This window comes from Pan paniscus, chromosome 17, assembly GCF_029289425.2.
Source record: "Pan paniscus chromosome 17, NHGRI_mPanPan1-v2.0_pri, whole genome shotgun sequence".
Taxonomy (NCBI): domain Eukaryota; kingdom Metazoa; phylum Chordata; class Mammalia; order Primates; family Hominidae; genus Pan; species Pan paniscus.
Genome location: NC_073266.2, coordinates 48,779,019 through 48,800,051, shown reverse-complemented (window position 1 = coordinate 48,800,051; position 21,033 = coordinate 48,779,019). Strand labels below are relative to the sequence as shown.

At 36.5% G+C, this 21,033-nt stretch overlaps 1 protein-coding gene across 2 annotated transcripts in view; it reads right to left on the bottom strand.

Annotated features, from left to right (window-relative positions):
• DSG4 (desmoglein 4) overlaps positions 1 to 21,033 on the bottom strand; it is a 38,140-nt gene that overhangs the window by 7,756 nt on the left and 9,351 nt on the right. For both annotated transcript variants that reach the window (XM_003830257.5, XM_003830258.4), the window contains exons 3-12: positions 20,348 to 20,479; positions 18,645 to 18,800; positions 18,149 to 18,293; positions 16,345 to 16,511; positions 15,955 to 16,089; positions 14,848 to 15,033; positions 7,666 to 7,937; positions 6,193 to 6,332; positions 3,580 to 3,798; positions 827 to 1,123 (exon numbers count right to left, since the gene is read on the bottom strand). In XM_003830257.5, coding sequence (XP_003830305.1) covers positions 827 to 1,123; positions 3,580 to 3,798; positions 6,193 to 6,332; positions 7,666 to 7,937; positions 14,848 to 15,033; positions 15,955 to 16,089; positions 16,345 to 16,511; positions 18,149 to 18,293; positions 18,645 to 18,800; positions 20,348 to 20,479 — 1,849 coding nt within the window. The remainder of the gene's footprint in view (positions 1 to 826; positions 1,124 to 3,579; positions 3,799 to 6,192; positions 6,333 to 7,665; positions 7,938 to 14,847; positions 15,034 to 15,954; positions 16,090 to 16,344; positions 16,512 to 18,148; positions 18,294 to 18,644; positions 18,801 to 20,347; positions 20,480 to 21,033) is intronic.

The following is a 21,033-nucleotide window of genomic DNA, read 5'->3' as shown; positions in this document are numbered from 1 at the left end:
GTGGTTTTTTTTTTTTTTTTGTCTTTGATTACCTTTCAAATTTCCTTAGACATCATCCTCCTTTAAAAGAAATCCTCAGCAGGGTGCAGTGGCTCATGCCTGTAATCCCAGCACTTTGGGAGGCCAAGGCGGGTGGATCATGAGGTCAGGAGTTCGAGACCATCCTGGCTATCACGGTGAAACCCCGTCTCTACTAAAAGTACAAAAATTAGCCAGTCGTGGTGGTGGGCACCTGTAGTCCCAGCTACTCGGGAGGCTGAGGCAGGAGAATCATTTGAACCCGGGAGGCAGAAGTTGCAGTGAGCCGAGGTTGCGCCACTGCACTCCAGCCTGGGCGATAGAGCAAGATTCCATCTCAAAAAAAAAAAAAAAAAAAAAAAAAAAGAAAAAGAAAAAGAAAAAGAAAAAGGAAAAGAAAAAGAAAAAGAAAAAAGAATCCTCAGCTTTTCAGGCTCACCTCAAAATCCACTTTTCCAAAAAGATTGTCCTAACTTTTCCACATTGACTTAATTGCTTCTGCCTCTCTACTCTTAAAGCATTTTAAGGAAATTTCCATGATGGGATTTGTTTTGTGCTTTTAGGTAGTATATGTAGTGATTTGCATGTGTTTCCCATTTTTAGGACTGTCACTCACCCTAGGCTTTCTTAGTTATCAATGTGGATTAAGCGCATATACTTGTCAGTCCCATTGTTTATTTCTAAGGCACTCAAAAATTGCTAGAGATACCAAAAAGAAATGGCTCCATGAACCTAACCATCCCAGTGAGCCTCGTAACAGCCCTATTTTGAAGAACTATTGAAAAGAAGGATTTAACTGAGTACTTACAAAGCAGTAGCAGGATGCCCAGAACCATCATGCCAATCCCTGCTGGTCCAAGACCAACATTTGAAACTCCAGCTTGGTCTTCAGTGACAGGCCCATACGTGTCACCAGTTATGTCCTCTGTGTAGATGCCCGCGGCACCAGAGTCCAGGCACATGTGGTTGTCATCGCAATCACAGGCATATAACTGCACCATTTGTGCCAATTCACATGCTCTGTTATAGCTGTCCTTCACCAGGATTGGGATTTCATAGAATCCTGGAGATAAAACCTGCTTAGCCGTAAGGATTGCTGAGGTAGCTGAAATGGAAGAGAGGAAACAGAAAATAAATGGAAATTCCTTGGTGGGCTAGGGGGGTGGTTAACTCTCCCTAATACCAAACATTGACTTAAAACACTAGATTTTTCATGCTTTCTTAGTCATAAAGCACCTTGTACTTTTTTTCAACATTTATTTAATTTATTATTATTATTATTCTTGTTATTTTTGAGACACAGTCTCATTCCTATTGCCCAGGCTGGAGTGCAGTGGCACGAACATGACTCACTGCAGCCCTGGATTCCTAGGTTTAAGTGATTCTCCCACCTCAGTCTCCTGAGAAGCTGGGACTACAGGCGTGTGGCACCATGCCTGGCTAATATCTATACATTTAGTAGAGACGGGGTTTTGCCATATTGCCCAGGGTGGTCTTGAACTCCTGGGCTCCAGCAATCCACCTGCCTTGGCCTCTTAAAGTGCTTGGATTACAAACATGAGCCATTCTGCCTGGCCTTTTTTTCTTTTCTTTCTTTCTTTTTTTTTAACATTTATAACTAATTTTTAAATAAGTATTGCTTACTGCTGGATTGCTACTTCTACAATGCAGGCAAGGACCTTGCTGCATCTTTCCAGAGCAACAGTAATTGGCATATAATATACATTCAATACATATTTGCCCAATGAATAAATAATATTGAGCTGAAAGAAAATATTAGAAGTCTTCTATTTAGGATTACAGTTTACACAATACCCTCCTTAAGACTGATTATACATATCTTACTCAAAATTGTTGCCCTTTCATTTAAAATTGTTCAAAGTCTCCTAATTCTTTGTGCTATCATTGCCTATGAATTTTTATAAAACATATTGTCTAAAATATTCATTGGAATTTATTTATTAATACAAGGAGTGTTAAGAGATGATTAAATTTACAGCTAAACCATGAATAGTAACTGATTGATCCATAGCACACAATATTTTTTATTATGATGGTTTATTATCCTCAGTTAGCTAGATGGCAAGCCAGCTATGTCCACCAAAATCTAACCTGTGCACAAGGTAAAAATGAGATAAGACAATGCCACAGCACATTAAGTGAAGTTTATTCTGTTCTAAAACACCAGCAAGCATTGAAACAGGTCTCTAGGAATATCATCTCCAGTGTGGTTATATTTTTTATTGGCAAACCTGTAATAGCTATAATATTATACCTCCATGCAGAACATTCTTTCTTACATGTGTAATCATAATATCTAGGATCCGAATGAGGAAAAAAGTGGTTAGCAATTATTATTGTTTATGAATGGGCTATTGAGCTTTATAGGAGATGGTGAATTCAGAGTTGACTTGATATTAATGGAATTGCTTTAACATGATTAACTTTAAAAAATATTAAAGTGGTTTTGTTGAAAAGAGCTAAAGGTTTGATGGTAAAAACAAATTGCCTAATTTCTTACTTTGACCAAGTCTTTATTGGTGGTATTTTCTCCACCTTATTTTAGGGTTTCTCCATCCTGTAAATAGAGGGCCTTGGTGACCTTAAAGAGGTGGGAAGTATTTCCTCTCACCCTGGGCTCTGTAGTCTGATGGCCACCGACTAGCCCATGAGATTTTCCCTGTAGCCCCAAATGAATGTGAGATTGGGGAGCTATCTTTGCCCAAATGAGATCCTCTCATAGCATTTTCTTTTTTATTATGCACTTAACGTTTTAGGAAAAAGAACCCAAGGTAGATAAAATGTTATGTTATCTGAAATTTATTCTTAATTTTTATCGATGTCAGCCGTTCAATTGTATGTAGTTATAGTCAAGATACATACATATACAACTTCGTGATCTGTTTTTCACTTTACTTTCTTTGGTTTATGCATTCTTTTGTATCTACATACTTAGCATAATTCTAATTTTAATGGCTGTATATTAGCACATCTTAATAATATGTACTATTGTTTGTTTAATCATTCCTCTAATACTGAGCAATTTGGATTTAAATTTTTACCCTTAAAAATAAGTCTGAACTCATAGTTACTGTTAAAAACAATTTAATTGATTTTATGTGCTCCTAAGTGAGTAGTAAATGTTTAAATGTATCTATGGGATATATGAGTTTCAGAGACATTTATGTGATTTGTCTGAATTTATTCAGAATAGGGAATTGTGACATTCTTAATTGATGAGTTTGTTAAGGGTTCTGTTTATTTTAAACTAAATAAATATTGGTTTAATGTTTTACCTACTCAAAATGAAGGGTAAACTGGTATTTATCTACTACTATTTGTAAATTAAATATTAATGAAACATTTTGACTCATTTCATTTCAGTTCAAAATTTTATCAAATATCCTCTGTGTACATGAAATATTTTTTTCATTTAATGTTAATATGGCAAGAACTGTGGAAACAGAAGTAGAATGTTTTATTAAGTGACTTGCCACATTTTTTGGTAATTGTTTTGCTTTTGGACTTAAAGTCCAAAAAGCAAGCTTACGTTTCACTTACCATTTGTTGATCTGACATCCCACATGTCAGCTGTTCCTGGTGGCTCATCAACAACACAGAAAGTAAACGGAGACCCATAAGAATGTTCATTAACAGAGATAAGGACTGATGGAGAGTCAATGCAGATGGTTCTTCTTTCAGGAAAAATGTTTGGACAATAATCATTGATATCAGGAACCTCAATACATATGGTTCCTGTAGCTGTTTTTCCAGAGCCATCTGAAAGAGTAAGTGTCATCGGTGTTGAGGTAAATGGTGTTAGGGAGAAAACTCTTTCTCATATCCCCTGATGATGCCATGGAACTTGTAGGAAACATATATGTGACTTGGGAGGCTTGACAGATTCCTGCCCGCTTCAGTGACCCAAAGTCACTCTTCCCTTTGTGTGCTACCTTCCAGCCACACTGCTTCTCTTGAGTTCTTTAAACAAGTTTCTTTTTTTACTCTGGACTCTGGCACATTCTTTTCACCCTTCCTAAAATGTTTTCCACCCTCATTTCATTTTGCTAATTCTGACACATCCTAAGGTGCAAAATCAAATGTTCTTCCTCAGAGAAGGTTTACTGCTTTCTAATCTCACCCTGTTCCCATAAATTAGACCCCCAGGTCAGTTATGGACCTCCATTCAGGATGCTCACTGAGTCCTGTGTTTGTAGAAATAACCACAGCTGAAATAAATACTTGTTTGTGTTTTTCTTCTGTGCTCACTGTTTATTTTAATTGCATCTGTTACATGCTATTTCTTTCTGAAATGGCGTTTCTGAAAACAAATATAAGTCTATTAGATTTTTCCCTAATCCACTTGAAACAAGTTTTTGGATAGTATAATTAATCAGAAAGGGCCAAAGACTAAAGATTAGGAGTCCAGGAGCTTTTTAGTCCACTTTTCTACTCTATGTTCTGTTACAGCGAATAAGAATTTTTTTGCTTGCTTTTAACTTGAAAAGAATCTTAGCTTTCTCACCTTTAAACTAGAACGTTGTCATCTCTGGGGTACCTTACTAGGTCCTTTTCTGAGAAAGCAATAAATTCCTTTTACAGATGTTTTCTGTGTGCCTAAGTAGTAGTCATTGAGGTAACTGAACGAGAATAAACTGAGAGCCTACCTATAGTCTATATGATTTTCTATAATATGTTTATATACCCTATTCAGCATTGGACTTGTTTTTACTAGATGAAAGATGTCGATTTCACTTAGCTTCTCATTAGAGAGGCATCAGATTATTCCACAGATTGTTTTATTTGTCATTCTTTGATCTTTGGTAGCTCTTCTATTACCTTGTGATCGGCAACCGAAGCTCAAGCTATTGCTTATAGTGTTTGCTTCCCAATAAAGTTTGCTCTGCATAGAGGTCTGTCTCTTCACCTGATGATGGTGTGTGCTGAAGCAAACTTATTCCAACCATTCAGATAGCTCTGTGCCAGTGCAGACACTCTGCTTAGGTGAATAAACAATCAGCTTTGTTTCTGGATTTCTCTTGGTACATTTTGACAACACTTTCTCTCTCTTTATTTGCTTGGAATGACTAATTATTTATTCTAGCATTTGAAGATTTTTCACATATGACCAATATGCAAACATAGGGTGCAATCAACATGGTTAGAATCCATTTTCAAATTAGATCTTCCAGAATACTGATAATAAATAAGACAATGTTATTTATAAAACTGACCGAAGCGTTAAAATTTACCCGTCACAGGATGAAGCCCAGGTTGTACGGATGACAGTTGGTTTGGTTTTATCATGGTTTCTTTTTGAATTTTGTGCTGCTTCTTTATCTTTATTTTTGTTTTGATACTGGAAAGGTCAGCTATAAACTCAATGCAAACCTACAGTATCTGTCTTACATTAGGCATGTATCTTGGACGCCTGTCTTTCCCCTTCCTTCGTGGTTCCTGACCTTTGTCTCTTGTTTTGTTCTATAGCAGCTGGTTTCCTAGGCACTGCTTCATAGAATCATTAACTATTGATAAATAAACAAATCCTGTTGCTGCTCACCAAGAGGACTGCTTAACTGATTTACCCATGTGAGAAGTGGCTCGCTTACAAGTTAAGTCAGTGCATCTGTATTTATGACTTTTAATATGGATCTTATATTTGGAATAATCTGTGCTTTCTTGGTCCATAGCATCTTACTTTGGAAATATGTCTAATCAAGCAACACTCACACAAGCTTCTCAGTGTAGTTCAGTTTTAATGGCTCTAAAATAATTGTATTCTTGGAGACATTGCCTTCCCACAAGGTGATCCCCAAATGAACTTTGTAGAGCATGTAGCCCTTACTTTAAGTAAACATTCCCAACATACCCTACAAGTGAGATTAGCCATACTCAAGAGACAAAGTCATAATCAGAAGATGAATTATATTTTAACTTTTATGCTGTAAGCCATATACAACTCATTTTTGGAAGTGGATGAAATAAACTATGGCTTAAGTGTAAATTATGATTTTAACTGACTTCAATTCTTGATTTAAGGTGTTTAGGGCTTTCTATAAGTCTTGCATACACCATTAAAAATGTCTGAGTCACTCAAATATCAGCATTAGAATAACATAATATTTAATATAATAGTACTAGTTTTCTTAAAATACTGAAAATAAATTTTCTTACCATCTATAGCCAGGATCTCTGCTGTGTATATCCCATTGATAATATATTTTGACTTCTTATCAAATTCTCTAGAAAATTGTATCTCACCAGTTCTTGAATCAATTTTTAACCAGCTGCCTGCATCATGCCCTATGATATATCTGTTTTTAAATAAAAAAGTTCATTATCATGCTTTTATGAAAGTTAGTACTTTTAAATCATGTAAGAGCTACAATGTGGCAAACTTTAATATTGTGTTTTTATGTTTTATAGTGATGATTGCCTTGGTTTATAAAAAGTATATATATATCAATAAAAATTCAATGATATATACATTAATATACAGGTCTGTAAGTTTTAAAATTTCATCATTTTTACTCTTCTGGCTCCTAGGATAATTGTTAATAAAATGTATGAGTTTATTTCAGCTCTATTTATTAAATCATAGCAATGTAAAACATCCTTTATTCATTTTCAGAAACACATATTGCTTATTTATTTTCGTATGTGGTATACTTAGGATTTTTTTTGTGGCTTTTCAGCTATGTTGATTTCAGAGCACCTCACTGATAGCCTGTTGGGGGCTTGTGGTATCCTCTGTTCAGTGTGTCTATCTGGACCTTGTTACAGATGATAGATTTAAAGTGCTTGACCTCACTGGAAGAAGATCTGGTCTCTACCAGGCACAATTTCAAGTCTTCAGTTCCTTTATCTGAACTGCTTTTACCTCCACCCATCCTGGCAGACTTCACAGGTTTTTTTGCGTCTGTCAATTTGTTAACTGATTTAATAACTAAAACTGTGAACATCAAAGTAACTTATAAGTCAGTAGACTTCGTTTAAGAATATTGGGAAGAAGAAAAGGAGATAGAGAAGGGCAGGATATAGAGAAGACCTGTGTACTTCACTGTGGTTATTTCCAGAATATTTTACACTGTTCTAATTCACATATAATCTAGGTACCTAGTGCCCCAATACTATCTTTTTATTTCTCCTCTTCTGACTCTCCCTATGCCTATCAATTTTCTAAAACACTATTTTTAGCTTCTATGATTGTGTTTTTTCTCTTAGATTAAGCAGAGGATTTAAATTAGTCTCTAAGTCACAGTAACACAGGTTTAAGAAAACAAGCAGTGACTCAACTTTTATGGTGTCTTATTGCCCACAATATGGCTTAATCGGCCCCGGTCCAGGGTAGAACAAACTGGCCACAAAAGATCAAAAAGACTTATGGAGTAATTTAGGAGGCTCTTTGATCTTACAATTACTCACTGGACACAATTACTTTTATAACTAGTTGGAGCCCTTACATTATTGAAGCCTCTAAAACACTTAAAATTCTAAGATTTCAAATGCTCTAATAGTCTTTTAAATCAAAGGAATAATAAAAGCAAAAAAGCCCTCCAAAAGTATTACAACCAACATATATTAGCACATGCTACATGAATTAACACTGGATAGAACCATAGAACATGAAGAAAATATTTGCAGTACCTGACATCTGTTGCAGGGTTTCCTGTGTCCAAATCTATGGCTGTATATGTGCCAAGCACATAATTCAATAAGGAACTTCCTTTTATTCCTTCCCGCACACTAAAAGCCATAGCACTTGGATGAAATGCAGGTCCTTCTCTCACATTAACAACTTGAATTCTCACAGGGGTTGGGTGCATTCGGAATTGAGAAGCAACGGAGTAGTGAAAATCAGCTTGGTTTTTAACTCCGATACTAAGCTGAATATTAGGTGCTTGTTCATAATCCAGCATCTGAAATGAAAGAAAATAAAAAACTCTGAAACAGCAAAGAACTCTCTTATGATAAAGTAAGAAGCCATGGTAAAGCAAACCACACACTAGGATAAGGTCCAGGAGATACGCTGTTTAGATTTTGAATTGAAAAGAATTTTACTTATTATTGCATTAGGTATATTAGATATGTTTTTCTGTTTATCTTTTAGCATGATCAGCTATGTAGATTATTTAAGCCTGTGATTTTAAATTGGAATAAAATTTTGGAGTTTTGGACTTTTTATACAAAAACGCTGAAATGAAAAATGATTATTTTCCAAATGAGGTGTTTATGAAAAAAAGCTTTAGAATAAAATAAAAACTGTTCACACTATTGAATGAATAAATAAATAGTACCCAGATTTCCTTTATAGAACTCACATCTGAGAATCTTTTGAAAGTATAATCAGCAGAATAAAGGTGCTAATATATATGATGTCACTGAACACGTAATTTTTTTTTAATGATGTACACAACTTACAAAGAATTTATGATTATTATAGTCGCCGGGTCTGGTGGACAGGAAGACTCCTTTATGGGGCATATTCAAATAAGTAACTGCCATGCCCAGAGAAAAGTCACCTTTGAAATGGGTATTCTGGATAAAAAATAGAATCTTTTGATCCAGAATGATTGATGTGGTGACATGAAAAGTCACAATGAAAAAGTAGTTGCAAAGAAAGAATTGCTGAACAATGTCTGCTTAGAAGGGTTCTGGAAGCTAAGCATCACTTGCAATGCATTTCCAACAGCAGAAGTCGAGATATCAGCAAGGCTTGCCATCAGCAGAACTCTGAGGTAAATCTCCGCTTCTCAGGGAAACTCCCTGACATCGTGAATGTTTCCTTAGGTTTTAGAGTTACATCTTTTTAGAAGAGCTGATAAGAAAAACATTCACAGAAATTTACTTGGGTTCTTCTTCGGAGATGGCTCAGCATGCTGTGCTTGAATTTCAGCCAAAACCCTTGAGGTTTGAGATTTTGATTCCTTTTGCACATCTGTTTACAGATCCACATAATACCTAGTCCACTGGTCCACGTAATAGACCACCCCACATGATACTTAGCACAGAACTGAATATAAATTATGTACTCAAAAATCACTTTTCAATTGGAAGAGATCTTTCTTCTACAAATCATTTTTTTATTTAATAGAATTCCATGCTATCTTCAAATAAATGAAAAATCGAGAACCTCAATTTTTTTTTTTTTTTGAGACAGGGTCTCATTCTGTCGCTCAGGCTGGAGTGCAGTGGCACAATCTCAGCTCATTGCAACCTCTGCCTCCTGGGTTCAAGCAATTCTCCTGCCTCAGCCTCCCAAGTAGCTGGGACTATAAGCATGCGCCACCACACCGGGCTAATTTTTGCATTTTTAGTAGAGACGGGGGTTTTGCCTGTTGGCCAGGCTGGTCTTGAACTCCTGACCTCGGGTGATCCACCTGCCTTGGCCTCTCAAAGAGCTGGGATTACAGGCATGAGCCCCTGTGCCCGGCCTGATAACCTCTATTCTGATAGAGAAATCTCATGTGCTTTTCTTATGTATATACACAAATGCACTTTTGCTTGTAAGAATATTAATAGTTCTCTCCCCATTGAACAGAGTGTGATGAAAATATACCAACATGTGTCTAAAGTTGTATAATTAAAGATCTTCACATAATCTAGGAACAGGAAATTGTTCTGGGGTCAACCTTTCCTCTTGGAGGAAAGCCAAATAGAGGAAAGGCATAAAATTGTTTACTCATTCTTTGCAAGTGGGGCCCTTTAGTCAGGATTTTCTGATTGTGTCCAGAGGTCAAGGATTGTAAAGAGCAATGGAAACAATGGTTTACTCTGGAGTCTCTTCATAAAGTAAAGGGAGAGGCTGGGGAAACTCAGTCTCTGCAGTTTAAGGAACAAATGAGGAATAACCGCTTAACAAGGTACACAGGCGTGTGTTAGAGTGGCTGGGGGTTTGACCTGCAGTGACCTGGAGTGAGGCTCTGGAAGGGCTCAGGATGAAGATAACACATCCAGAAATGTATTTGGCTTCTGGCAGGCTTTTGGCTGCTGTAAATTGTAGTATAGAAGCTAAGCTTAGATTCTCACATCCAATTTTTTTGTTCTAATTTAATATGACACTGCTAATTCTAGTGGGGACACTGATTCATTTTAGAATTAAGTATGAAAAAGGGAGAAAGTTAGAAGTCTCCATCCAAAAGAGAATGTGATAGCAGTTTTTCAACAGCAGGGGACTGGGGAAATGGTCAAATATCTGCCTGACTGTGTATGTTCTGTTTCCAGGAAGGCTCATTTTCTGGTACAAATGTGTCTGGAAGAGAGAAGCAGGGCACACACAGCTGGGAAGGAGTTTATAGTGGTACACAGACTTGGAAGAAAAGTCTTGGCATGCTAGTTCTTTCCTAAAATCGGTTTTACTGGCCCCCAATTACGCAGTGAGACACGAAGGTGGCAGTTAAATATGACTTTGGGACCAGAAAGTTCCAGTTGGTTCTTGTCTTTGGCATTCACCACCTGGGTAAATTGAGACTAGCTATTTGTCTTCTTCAATTTTGTTTCACTTTCTCTAAAAATGGAATTACTGGCTGGGTGCGGTGGCTCACACATGTAATCCCAGCACTGTGCGAAGCTGAGGTGGGCAGATCACTTGAGGTCAGGAGTTTGAGACCGGCCTGGCCAGCAATGGTGAAACCCCGTCTCTACTGAAAATACAAACATTAGCCGGGTGTGGTGGCGCATGCCTGTAATCCCAGCTACTCCGGAGGCTGATGCATGAAATTGCTTGAACTTGGGAGGAGGAGTTGCAATGATCACACCACTGCACTCCAGCCTGAGTGACAGAGTGAGACTCTGTCTCAAAAAAAAAAAAAAAAAAAAAGCAATGACCCTATTTTCTTCCAAGAGTTGTGAGGATTAAATGAGATAATATATGTGAACCCTCTGGATACACCTTATAACAGAATAGTTGGTGTTTAGTAATTGCTTAATAAATGTTAGAATTATTATAAAAATAGAGAATCAATTTTTTTGTTAGAATTCCAATTGGGTAGCATTTTGCTTTGCTTTTTTCTCAGTGTTGAAGTCAAATATGTATATATATATACACACACACTTTTTTTATTGCTTGTGTTTTCATATACACTTATCAATAAATACCAAGGAGAGGCTGTTATTGACAGAGAGACTTTCATTTTTCTGAGATCTTTCTCTTGTTAAACTGTAAATTCCTTGAGAACAGGGACCATATCTTATTTGCCTTCATGTCCTTAACACATAGCAATTCTCAATAAATCCTTATTTTTCTTCTGAATTCCCCGGTCCGCGTTCAAGTGATTTTCATGCCTCAGCCCTCCCAAGTAACTGGAATTACAGGTGACCGCCCCACACCCATCTTTCGGTAGAGACTTGGTTTCACCCCGTTGTCCAGGCTGGTCTCGAACTCCTGGACTCAAGTGACCCTCCCGCCTTGGCCTCCCAAAGTGCTGGGATTACAGGCACGAGCCACCTTAAATCCTTTGAATTGAGTCTTTGTAATTTCCTCAGACTAAGAGAAGGGTTATATAAAGCTTAGTCAAAAGTCCAGTTTCCTCAAGGTTAAGGGGTATCCTGAATGAAAATGGAGAAGGTGTAAGAGGACATTAGTAACCTCATTCCAAATGTATCTGGAATGAGAGGCTGACCACCAGCTGTTGAAAATGTCAAACATGGGAAAATTACGCGTACGTTCTCTAAAATAGTTCTTTTGGCTAGGTAGTAACACAAACATCAAGGTTTAAAATTTCATTTTAATTAGCCTTTCTCTATTACTTTGGTATTTTTAAGCACATTTTTTCTTACTCTTTTTAAGAGATTTGGAAAGTTATCATTCAGAAAAAAATAGATAGGGCTTTGTATATACAGCATCCAAATTACCTTGACAAATTTTTCATGAAATTGATATTTCAATAGCTTTTTTTTTTTTTTAGCAATTAAGTATATCTTTAAAAAAGTTGTTATCACAGAAGGCACGTTACATAAGTCAGATAGTACATTGCCTGCATTGTTAATTTTTTTCATATTTATAATTGTATGCAGAAGTTACGAATGATGCAATCAAGTCCAGTGACTTCTGTTTGGATGATATCTATGCCATTAGTTTCAGGTAAATAGTATCATCAATACTGTTCTCAAATTTTGTGAGTCTCTACTATCTTTTGGACACTGGACCAGGTGCTGGGGGTAGAAAGATATTTAGATCAGGTTCTTTATGCACAAAATTCTTCTGTTATTTTAGTAGGTTGGGAGACAGAACAAAAGCGAAGAACAGTTACATATTATGAGATAATATACAAAGTTAGTCACTAAGATGGTAAGAACATAGGTAAGAATTGCATGTTATGTCTAGCTCTTGATTTTTAACCAGGATGCAAGGTTTAACAAATTCTGATCCCTGGAAGAAAAACTTGACTAAATATTCAGAATTTGATATGGTGGGAGGTGACCTCTTGTTCCTCTATTCCTCTTTGTATTGTATTTGGCAATGTCTCCTATACCCATTCCTTTTTTTTTTTCCATTTTTACTGCCATTGCCTTAGATCAGATGCTTAGTACCTCAGAACTTAATTAATATCATAATAATTTTTATAACTGTGGTCTTTTCAGAGTTGAACTCATGTTGTTAAGTTTCACTCTTGTTGCCGAGGCTGGAGTGCAATGGCACAATCTCAGCTCACTGCAACCTCCGCCTCCCGGGTTCAAGCGATTCTCCTGCCTCAGCCTCCCGAGTAGCTGGGATTACAGGCATGTGTCATCACACCTGGCTAATTTTGTATTTTTAGTAGAGATGGGGTTTCTCCATGTTGGTCAGGCTGGTCTCAAACTCCCGACCTCAGGTGATCTGCCCGCCTTGGCCTCCCAAAGTGCTGGGATTACAGACGTGAGCCACTTTGCCAGGCCGGTGTTATTGTTATTTTAGAAAATATCCCAAAGCTTTCCTTGGTCTATAAGTAGGAATTGAAAAACTTTTGGTTAAGGGCCAGATAGTAAATGTTCTAGGTTTTAGGGGTCATATCATACAGAGTTTCTATCTCAAGTATTCATATCAGCCACTTGAGTGTGGAAACAGCCACAGAAAATACGTAAATGAATGTATGTGGTTGTATTCCAATAAAACTATTTATGAAACAGGGGACAGGTGAGGACCTCTGGATCATAGTTTGCTGACCTCTGGCCCAAAGCAATGTTTTCCAAACAGAAAGTCCATGATGTACTCTTTGAGTCCTTGTGTTCACTTAAGAAATTATAAAATTGTGTGTATTCATTTGGATGACAATCTTATATATAAATATTTTTCATAATTTTGGTGGCCAGCTCTTAAGTTAATATACCATATGATTTCAGTGTGTATGGTTGTGCTTTGGTGGTAAAGTAGTAATACTAAAATTGCTCAGATACTTGAGAAAGAAAAGCGAAAGACCCAATGAATAAACGATATGTTTGCTTCCAGAAGGCTAAATGGCTTCCTAATACGCTATCTGAAAAAACTTCACAGTAACTTGATGATATGGTTTGGATGTCTGTCACCCACAAATCTCATCTTTAAATGTGATTCGCAAAGTTGGAGGTGGGGCCTGGTGAGGGGTGATCCGGCAGATCCCTCACGAATGGTTTAGCACCATAGCCTTGGTGATAAATGAGTTTTTGCAAGATCTGGTTGTTTACAGGAGTCTAGGACCTCCCCCTTCTCTCTTCTGCTACTGCCCTTGTCATGTGATGCACTGGCTCCCCCTTTGCCTTCCACAATGATTGTAAGATTCCTGAGGCCCTCACTGGAAGGACGTGTTGGCACTTTGCTTCCTGTATGGCCTGCAAAATGGTGATTCAACTGAACCTCTTTTCTTTATAAATTACCCAGTCTCAGCTATTACTTTATGGTAACACAAAAACAGCCTTATGTGCTTGAATAGAGAAAAATAGTAACAGAACTGAATAATCACACTGTAAATTCCACAATCACACTGTGTAGTAAGCTAAAAATATGTGTGTACATATATGTCTTAATATATATTTTCCTGGCTATAAGTGTTGTTTATGTTGTTAGCAGCAATTTCCTTTGTTAAAAAATAACAATTTCCCTCATTACAGTAATGTTAATCTGAATCTTATTGGTTTGTGGTTTTATTTGTTTCTAATTATAAATTTTTCAGTTTTATCATTGTCTGTGAATTAAAAGCAAGTAACTAAAGAAAAATTAATCTATAGAAAAAAATCAAAGCCGGTATTTCAGTATGCAAGGTTCCCAGCAGATCGATTCCAGCTTCACTTCTCTGATCTGACTTCTGATTACTTCCCTACTTGATGCCCCACTACAGCCCCACGGGGTTGCTCACCATGCCCTGAACATGCTTCATGTTTTCTCACTCGGTGTTTGTTTATTTTATTACCCACATTAGCAATCTTAGCTATAACATCTTGCTTAAGCTTATTTCCTGCATGAAATCTTTTCAGACAAATCTAGCTCAGAAGGATCTCACCATTTCTTATCTCTTTCATTATTTCATATTCCACTCCCTTGGCAATTAATTATGTTTTATATCATGACATCTGTATTATTTATTGCACTGTGAACTCCCATATATCATCTAATTTGGGGATGCTTACCTTATCTTCACAACTAGATATTGGACACTGTCAGAACAAAACAGTCTTCATATTTTTCTTGGTAATAAGTTTTGTGTTGCTAGCTAGGAGACTCAGACTGACATAGCAGTTACTTAGGACCCTTGATATAAACAATATTCAAAGTTATGAAGTACTTTTTTTGAAGGCAGATTCTGTCTCTAAGGTCATTTAAAACCTCTTTGGAATAAAATATTTTGGAAGAAAATATTGCAGATCCTTATACTGTACCTTGACAACTTTCAAAATGCCTTCATTGGTTTGTGGGTCTGTTTGAATATCGAACCAATTCCCATCATTTCCAGAGAGAATTAAATATTGAGCCAACCAATTATCAGTGCCTTCTTCATCAAGATCAATTGCTTGTAATCGTATCAGTTCCGAACTTAAACAATTCTCTTCAATACTGGCTGAGTACTAAAATGCAAGGATCAATTTTGTAGTCAATGAATTTTCAAAAGAAGAAACGTACTTAAAACACATTATTATTATTTAAAATACTAACAACAAACTATGTCGATGATTTTTGCACCATTATTAAATGCCCATAGTCCAATCAGGAGAATAATAATAAAATGATTATAAGATAATAAAACTGACATTCATGTGCTGTATGTAAAATCAAGGTCAAATTAGCACTTTGTTCCTTTCTCTTCTATTTATTTATTTATTTTTGCTTATTGTTAATTTTCTTTATTCTTTTCTTTTAGATAGAAGACCAGATTTTTTTCTGTAAAGGGCTGAATAGTAAATATATTAGATATTGTGGGCCAGAGAATTGGTGTTGCAACCCCTCACCTCTGCTGTTGCAGCACAAAGCCCCCATAGACAATATGTAAAGGCGTGAGGACAGCTATGCTCTCCAACAACACGTTTTTTGTTTTGTTTTTTTGTTTTTTTTTTAAACCGAAACAGACAGCAAGCCAGATTTGGCCCTGCTAGTTTGGATTTTATGCTTCTTTATGCTTAGAGATGAAAATGGAAGTTGAGACTGTCTGGGACTCTAGTAGAATTCATTCAGCAAATCATGAGGCATATACAAAAACATTAATGTTGCTATGTTATTCCCAGAGTTAGATCAACAGATTTCTGTGTTTCTGTGAATAGAGTATACAGAATAGATAGTTCGTTGCTTTCACAGAGAAGGCTTGTTTGGAGTAGTGAGTCAAAGACAAACATACAATTTGAAGGTATATTAGTATACATAAGAAATTCCAAAGTTTCTATAACAAAGTTGAGTATGTCCACACATAGGACAGAACCAGGCTCATGAGCCAGCATGAAAGCAAATTGATTATTGACACTTATGGAAAAAGGAAGATAAGAATACAAACTTACTGAAGTTTTCTCTAAGGTGGGGAAATTATCGTTGACGTCTAAAACCTTGATTCTACAGTCACATTCAGAAGACAGTCCATCTGCAGCTCCATCCCGATCTGAGCCTCTCACAACCAGGTTGTACATACTGTGTTGCTTAATCAAGATGAAAAAGAACGTAAGACTTAGGTTTTGTCTTGAATAGAATCCAATGCATTCAATGCCATTATTTCTCTACTCTTTTATTTACATATCCAATGAAATTTATATAATTGAGCTTTTAATTTTTATTAAAAATGGATTATTTTCCTTCCCTCCTTTATATTGGAGTAAGGGTACACATGGATCATTTTATCTTTGTCTTTTCAAAATTGCATTTTTTATTTCTTGTTCATTCACAGAAGGCTTTACCTCTCTGTCCAAGAAACTGGACATGGTGCAGACTTCTCCAGTGTACCTATTCAGAATGAACATGGGTGCACCTGATGGCTCCTGAGAGACGATCTTGTAGGCAATTTTAGAATTCAGATGATTTTCTTCATCTGCATCGGTGGCACATAACTTTACTACCAATGTATCTAGAAATAGAAATGGAGGTGGAGAATGGTTGGGACTCTTAGAATAAATTCAGCAAATCACTAGGCATAAGAAAACAGAGTGGTTGGCCTTCTCCTGAATTCTCTCTGTTTGAGTTTTCCATGGGAATATAGTACCATAACTTTCAGCTCTACCAGTGATTAAAAAAAATGTGGTTTGCTTTATAAAACCCTTTACTGTTTTAAAAGTACTTGCACTCCTTAAATGATTAAATGCTAAATTAGTGGCTAAACATAGTTCTCTTTAAAGTACGAAAAAGAAGTTCAATAGATTCTTTATCATATAGCTGAATAAACAGATTTTTATCTGTTTTATTTTTTGCCATGGTCTTGTGAAATCATTTAAAAATGCTTAATTAAGGAAGATTATAGTTTAATTAAATGCAACATTATAATTATGTATTGAACACCTATATTCTTAATTGCCACTTTTCCAGAAAGCAGATAATTACTCTTGGTTGCATTGGAAGATAGCATTTTACCAAACAGTCACAAATTTATAATTATTGAAAAGAAGACTTGTCCATAGCAATATAAGAAGTTCCTAATTACTCATAGGTAGAAAGATCAGGTATCTTAGGCAAATCCCCAAAGATGTCAATCTACAGGACAGATTTTTCAGAATTGTCAGGTCCCTGATGTTCTTTTGCTTCCTAGGCAGGGAGACTTGGTTGTGGGTTTCACCTTCTCTTCCTTCACCAGTGTTGTTTTGAGGTGTGTTGATGAGGAAGCAAAGATGGACTTCGGAGTCTCTCTTTGTGTTGGCTCTCCTAGGCAAAATCTCTTTGCCTCTCTATGGGAGGACTATCCTAGTTCAAAAAAAATTTTTGTGTTTATCTGCCTTTTTTCCTGAAATTTATTTTTCCTATTATTTCCCCCCAAATTTGTTTAGAGGTATATGGGCAGGCATAGATTTGAAAGGGAAAGGGACATCAGGGGTTTGGGGAACAAACTGATATTCATGTGCTGTATGTAAAATCAAGGTCAGAAAGCAAAGGGAGAGGAGAGATAGGAAAGTAGCCGTATAAGAAAAGCATAAGAGTAGGAAGGAAAGAAGTTCAGGAGAACTAATATAAAGGAAAGACAGAGGGTATTAGAACTGGAAATGGAATTAAGTGGAATGGAAAGAAATGAAAGAAAATGAGAGAATAGAATGTAGTTTGCTATGTAGTCTGTGAAGATCAATGATTACCCTTAGTGATTGATCTGATGGGTACAATTGCACGTGCTTCCACCATCACGCTCTACCTGGTGTGGGCCAGCCAAACATTTTGAGTAAGAGACCAGAACAGAGCCTTCTTAAACATTCCTGGTTTATTCCTCAGTTTGCTCGCTTGGATTTAGTTCTTCATGAGCCCAGTAGCAATCTTTAAGCAAGGTGCTAAGCACCTGCTAAATCCCTGTAGGGACCTTCCGCAAGTAAGAAGATATTTTATTTTATCATTTTAGACATGATTTCTTTTTCTAGCTGAGTTATAAATTAAAATATGTGGGGTTTATTCAAAATTCAAGTATGGCTTTTTCTGTCCTTTACATTTCCTGTATGTCAGTCTTCTAAAGCTTTTGACCAAGAGAAGTAGATATGCTGTGACGTAGAGAAGGAATGTCATTCTACTTACTGGCATCACTATTTTCTTCAATACTGGCTGTGTATACACTTTGCGAAAAGACTGGAGCGTTATCATTTATGTCCATAACTTTGACTCTAAGCTCAAGAGGCCTTTCTAAATCTTCACCCCGTGAATTCAGAGCCCGGCAATAGATCTGTGGAAAATTGGAAAAAAGCCATCTTTTTCCACCAAAGGAATTTTAGTAACATGCTTGAAAATATATCAGAAAATAGGCAAAGAAACAATTTTTTCCAGTGAATTCAGACTGTAGTACAGTCAAATAATTTAAATATGATCAGGACACTTGACTACATGTACATGCAACATACCAGAGAATCCTGAACTATAAACTTTTATTTTCACACTCTTTCCGTTCCTTCAAGTCTTCTATTTGGGTTCAGTCTACCATGTTTTATCAAAAGTAATCCATTATCTTAAGATAATATTTTTTGAAAAAGGGAAGAAAACTAATATGAACAAATCAAAACATATAGCTATGACTTACCAAGAAAAGTGGAGTTATTTCTCTGTCTACCACTGAAGTGATGTTAATTTCCCCAGTGCGAGGATTAATGGTGAATACTCCATATGGTGGTCGATCAATCCCTACCCCAGAAATTCGGTATGTAATCTTCTGGTTCGATTCGCAGTCTGATCGAATCTATAAGAAAAATAGCTAGGATTGTGATCCAGTTTAGAGCAGATAATGCTTAAGAGTGTAGTGGAATAAGAAGGGAGTGGGTTTCTTAACCAAATGGGCTTTGGATTGAAACCTGGCACCATGACTTAGTCCTGTGTGACCTTGGAAAATTTACTTAACTTTGCCCAGATCAGCTTACAGTGGGGATAATATCACACAGATTTGTTGTGGGAATTACATGAGGTAATGTGTATAACATACACACTTGGTGCTAGGTTTGTTGTTAATAACACATTGTTCAATTCTCTGATTTTTTAGCATACGCAGAAATAGCTTCACAAAAGAAATTACAACCTTTACTATTTTTTAAAAATAACTTGTGTCATATTAATAAGTATCCTACCTAAGCTGGAGTCTGAGATTTAGTCAAAATGGTAGATAAATTGAGAATATCAGAAAACTATAATGGTTAGAGATATTTGTAATAATTTTACAAATGTAAACATACTGCATCACTTTTCTGCCAAATAGATTTTATGGCAAATATTCTGCCACATAGATTTTGCTTTAGTAGCTTTATTACCTATTGCTGATAAATTTAAACTGAAACAATTTTGAAATCTCACCTGTATACTAACGATAAGAGCATTCAGTAAAATAGTAAGATTTTTTACCCACACATTCACAGTCAAATAAAGACTGCTGGAAATAGAACTTTGGTTAGCTTAACTGTAATCCAAAGGCCCTTTTTACATAGAAGAAAACTCAAGAACCTCCCAAAATGCAGAGAAAAAGAAAAGAATATGCAATATAAGTGGAATAACATAAAGCAATTACTGAGTTGAATGGAAATAATAATTTAAAAGCGTCCCTCCAATTTGAAAACATCTGAGAGAGAATACATCTGTTTTCTTGAGCTGAGGTTGTATCTGTAACACCACTGCTGATGCTTACTATGTTTTTAATATAAAGCTAGAAGGAGGGAATTCTGCAGATCACTTTACTGTTCAGGATCAAGATGTCCAGAAAGAGTGAATGAAGCTATTAATGTGGATCCCATCCTTCCTGGATCAATTTATTACGCATTCTTTAACTCTCCTTCCTTTTCAGTAGGCATTATTTGTGAAAGTCTTATAAGACTCTCTTATTTTCTGGATGTAGAGATCTGGTGGGAACTTTTGATACTATCCTTACTTTCTTGGAGTTAATTCATCTAGTGCAGTAAACTTGGCTTGACTTTCTGGAGGGCCAGGCTTCAGACTGTCACTATGTGAATACGTTTCCTATGACATTGACAGGCAATAATGAGCAGTACACAAATGGATAAACAAAGCCCAGTTGTGCTGGAGATCCAGCCCTTTCTTCTAGAATCACTTGCCATTGACTGCCTGCCCCACGTCAGCCTCCCTGCACATGATATTCAAATCAGTGGCTCAGCAACTGGAGCAAATGACCACATTCTGTCTTCTTAAATAACTGTAGAGCAGTGAAGCCTGCAAATCTTGGAGATATTTGAAAGCTTCCCTGCTCTGCAAAAGCATTTGTCATCAGATTGCTTCATCACTTACTTTGGCAATGGGGTTCCTCTTCGAGTTGTCCTCTCCTTCTCGACAGGCTGCGGCAAACTTGATCCACTCCCGCTTTTGTCTTCTGACTGTTTGCCATTTTGTAGTGCCATTTTCAATGTCAAATTCCTTCACCTTAAGCAAAAATGGTTCAGATGTCTTACAGTGTGAGAACAATTTTACTTAGAAAGGACATTTATTTAATATTGTAAGGTGCATTTAGAAGAAACAGTGATATTGAATTTGAAGAACAGAATGTTTTCACGAATTCACAACTCTGGATACATAGAGCTTGGTTACCCCTGGCTGCCACTTCTTTTGGAATCATCTTGGTTCCAATTATTTGATTCTAGTGAAATAAATTTAATTAGCTACTTGAGGAGCTCATGATGTGCCATACTGTATAAGTTGTGCAGTTTTCCTTTTCTCAATCTATCTTCACCATATAGGAGCCTTGCCTATCTCACCCTTCATTGAGCTTTCACCAGAATTTACAGTCTGCAGAGTTTAAAGATTATCATTGTTCCGTGTATACACATCCCATATAACATAAAAGTTGTGCTGGTGAGTCGTGCTCACCTAAAAGATAGAAGAGAATTTTTCTCTTCTGTTGATAAGGACACCACTGTGGCTAAGCACCCAAGTATATTTTTGCAGAATTAGAAACATATTATTAATATTGGAGGAAT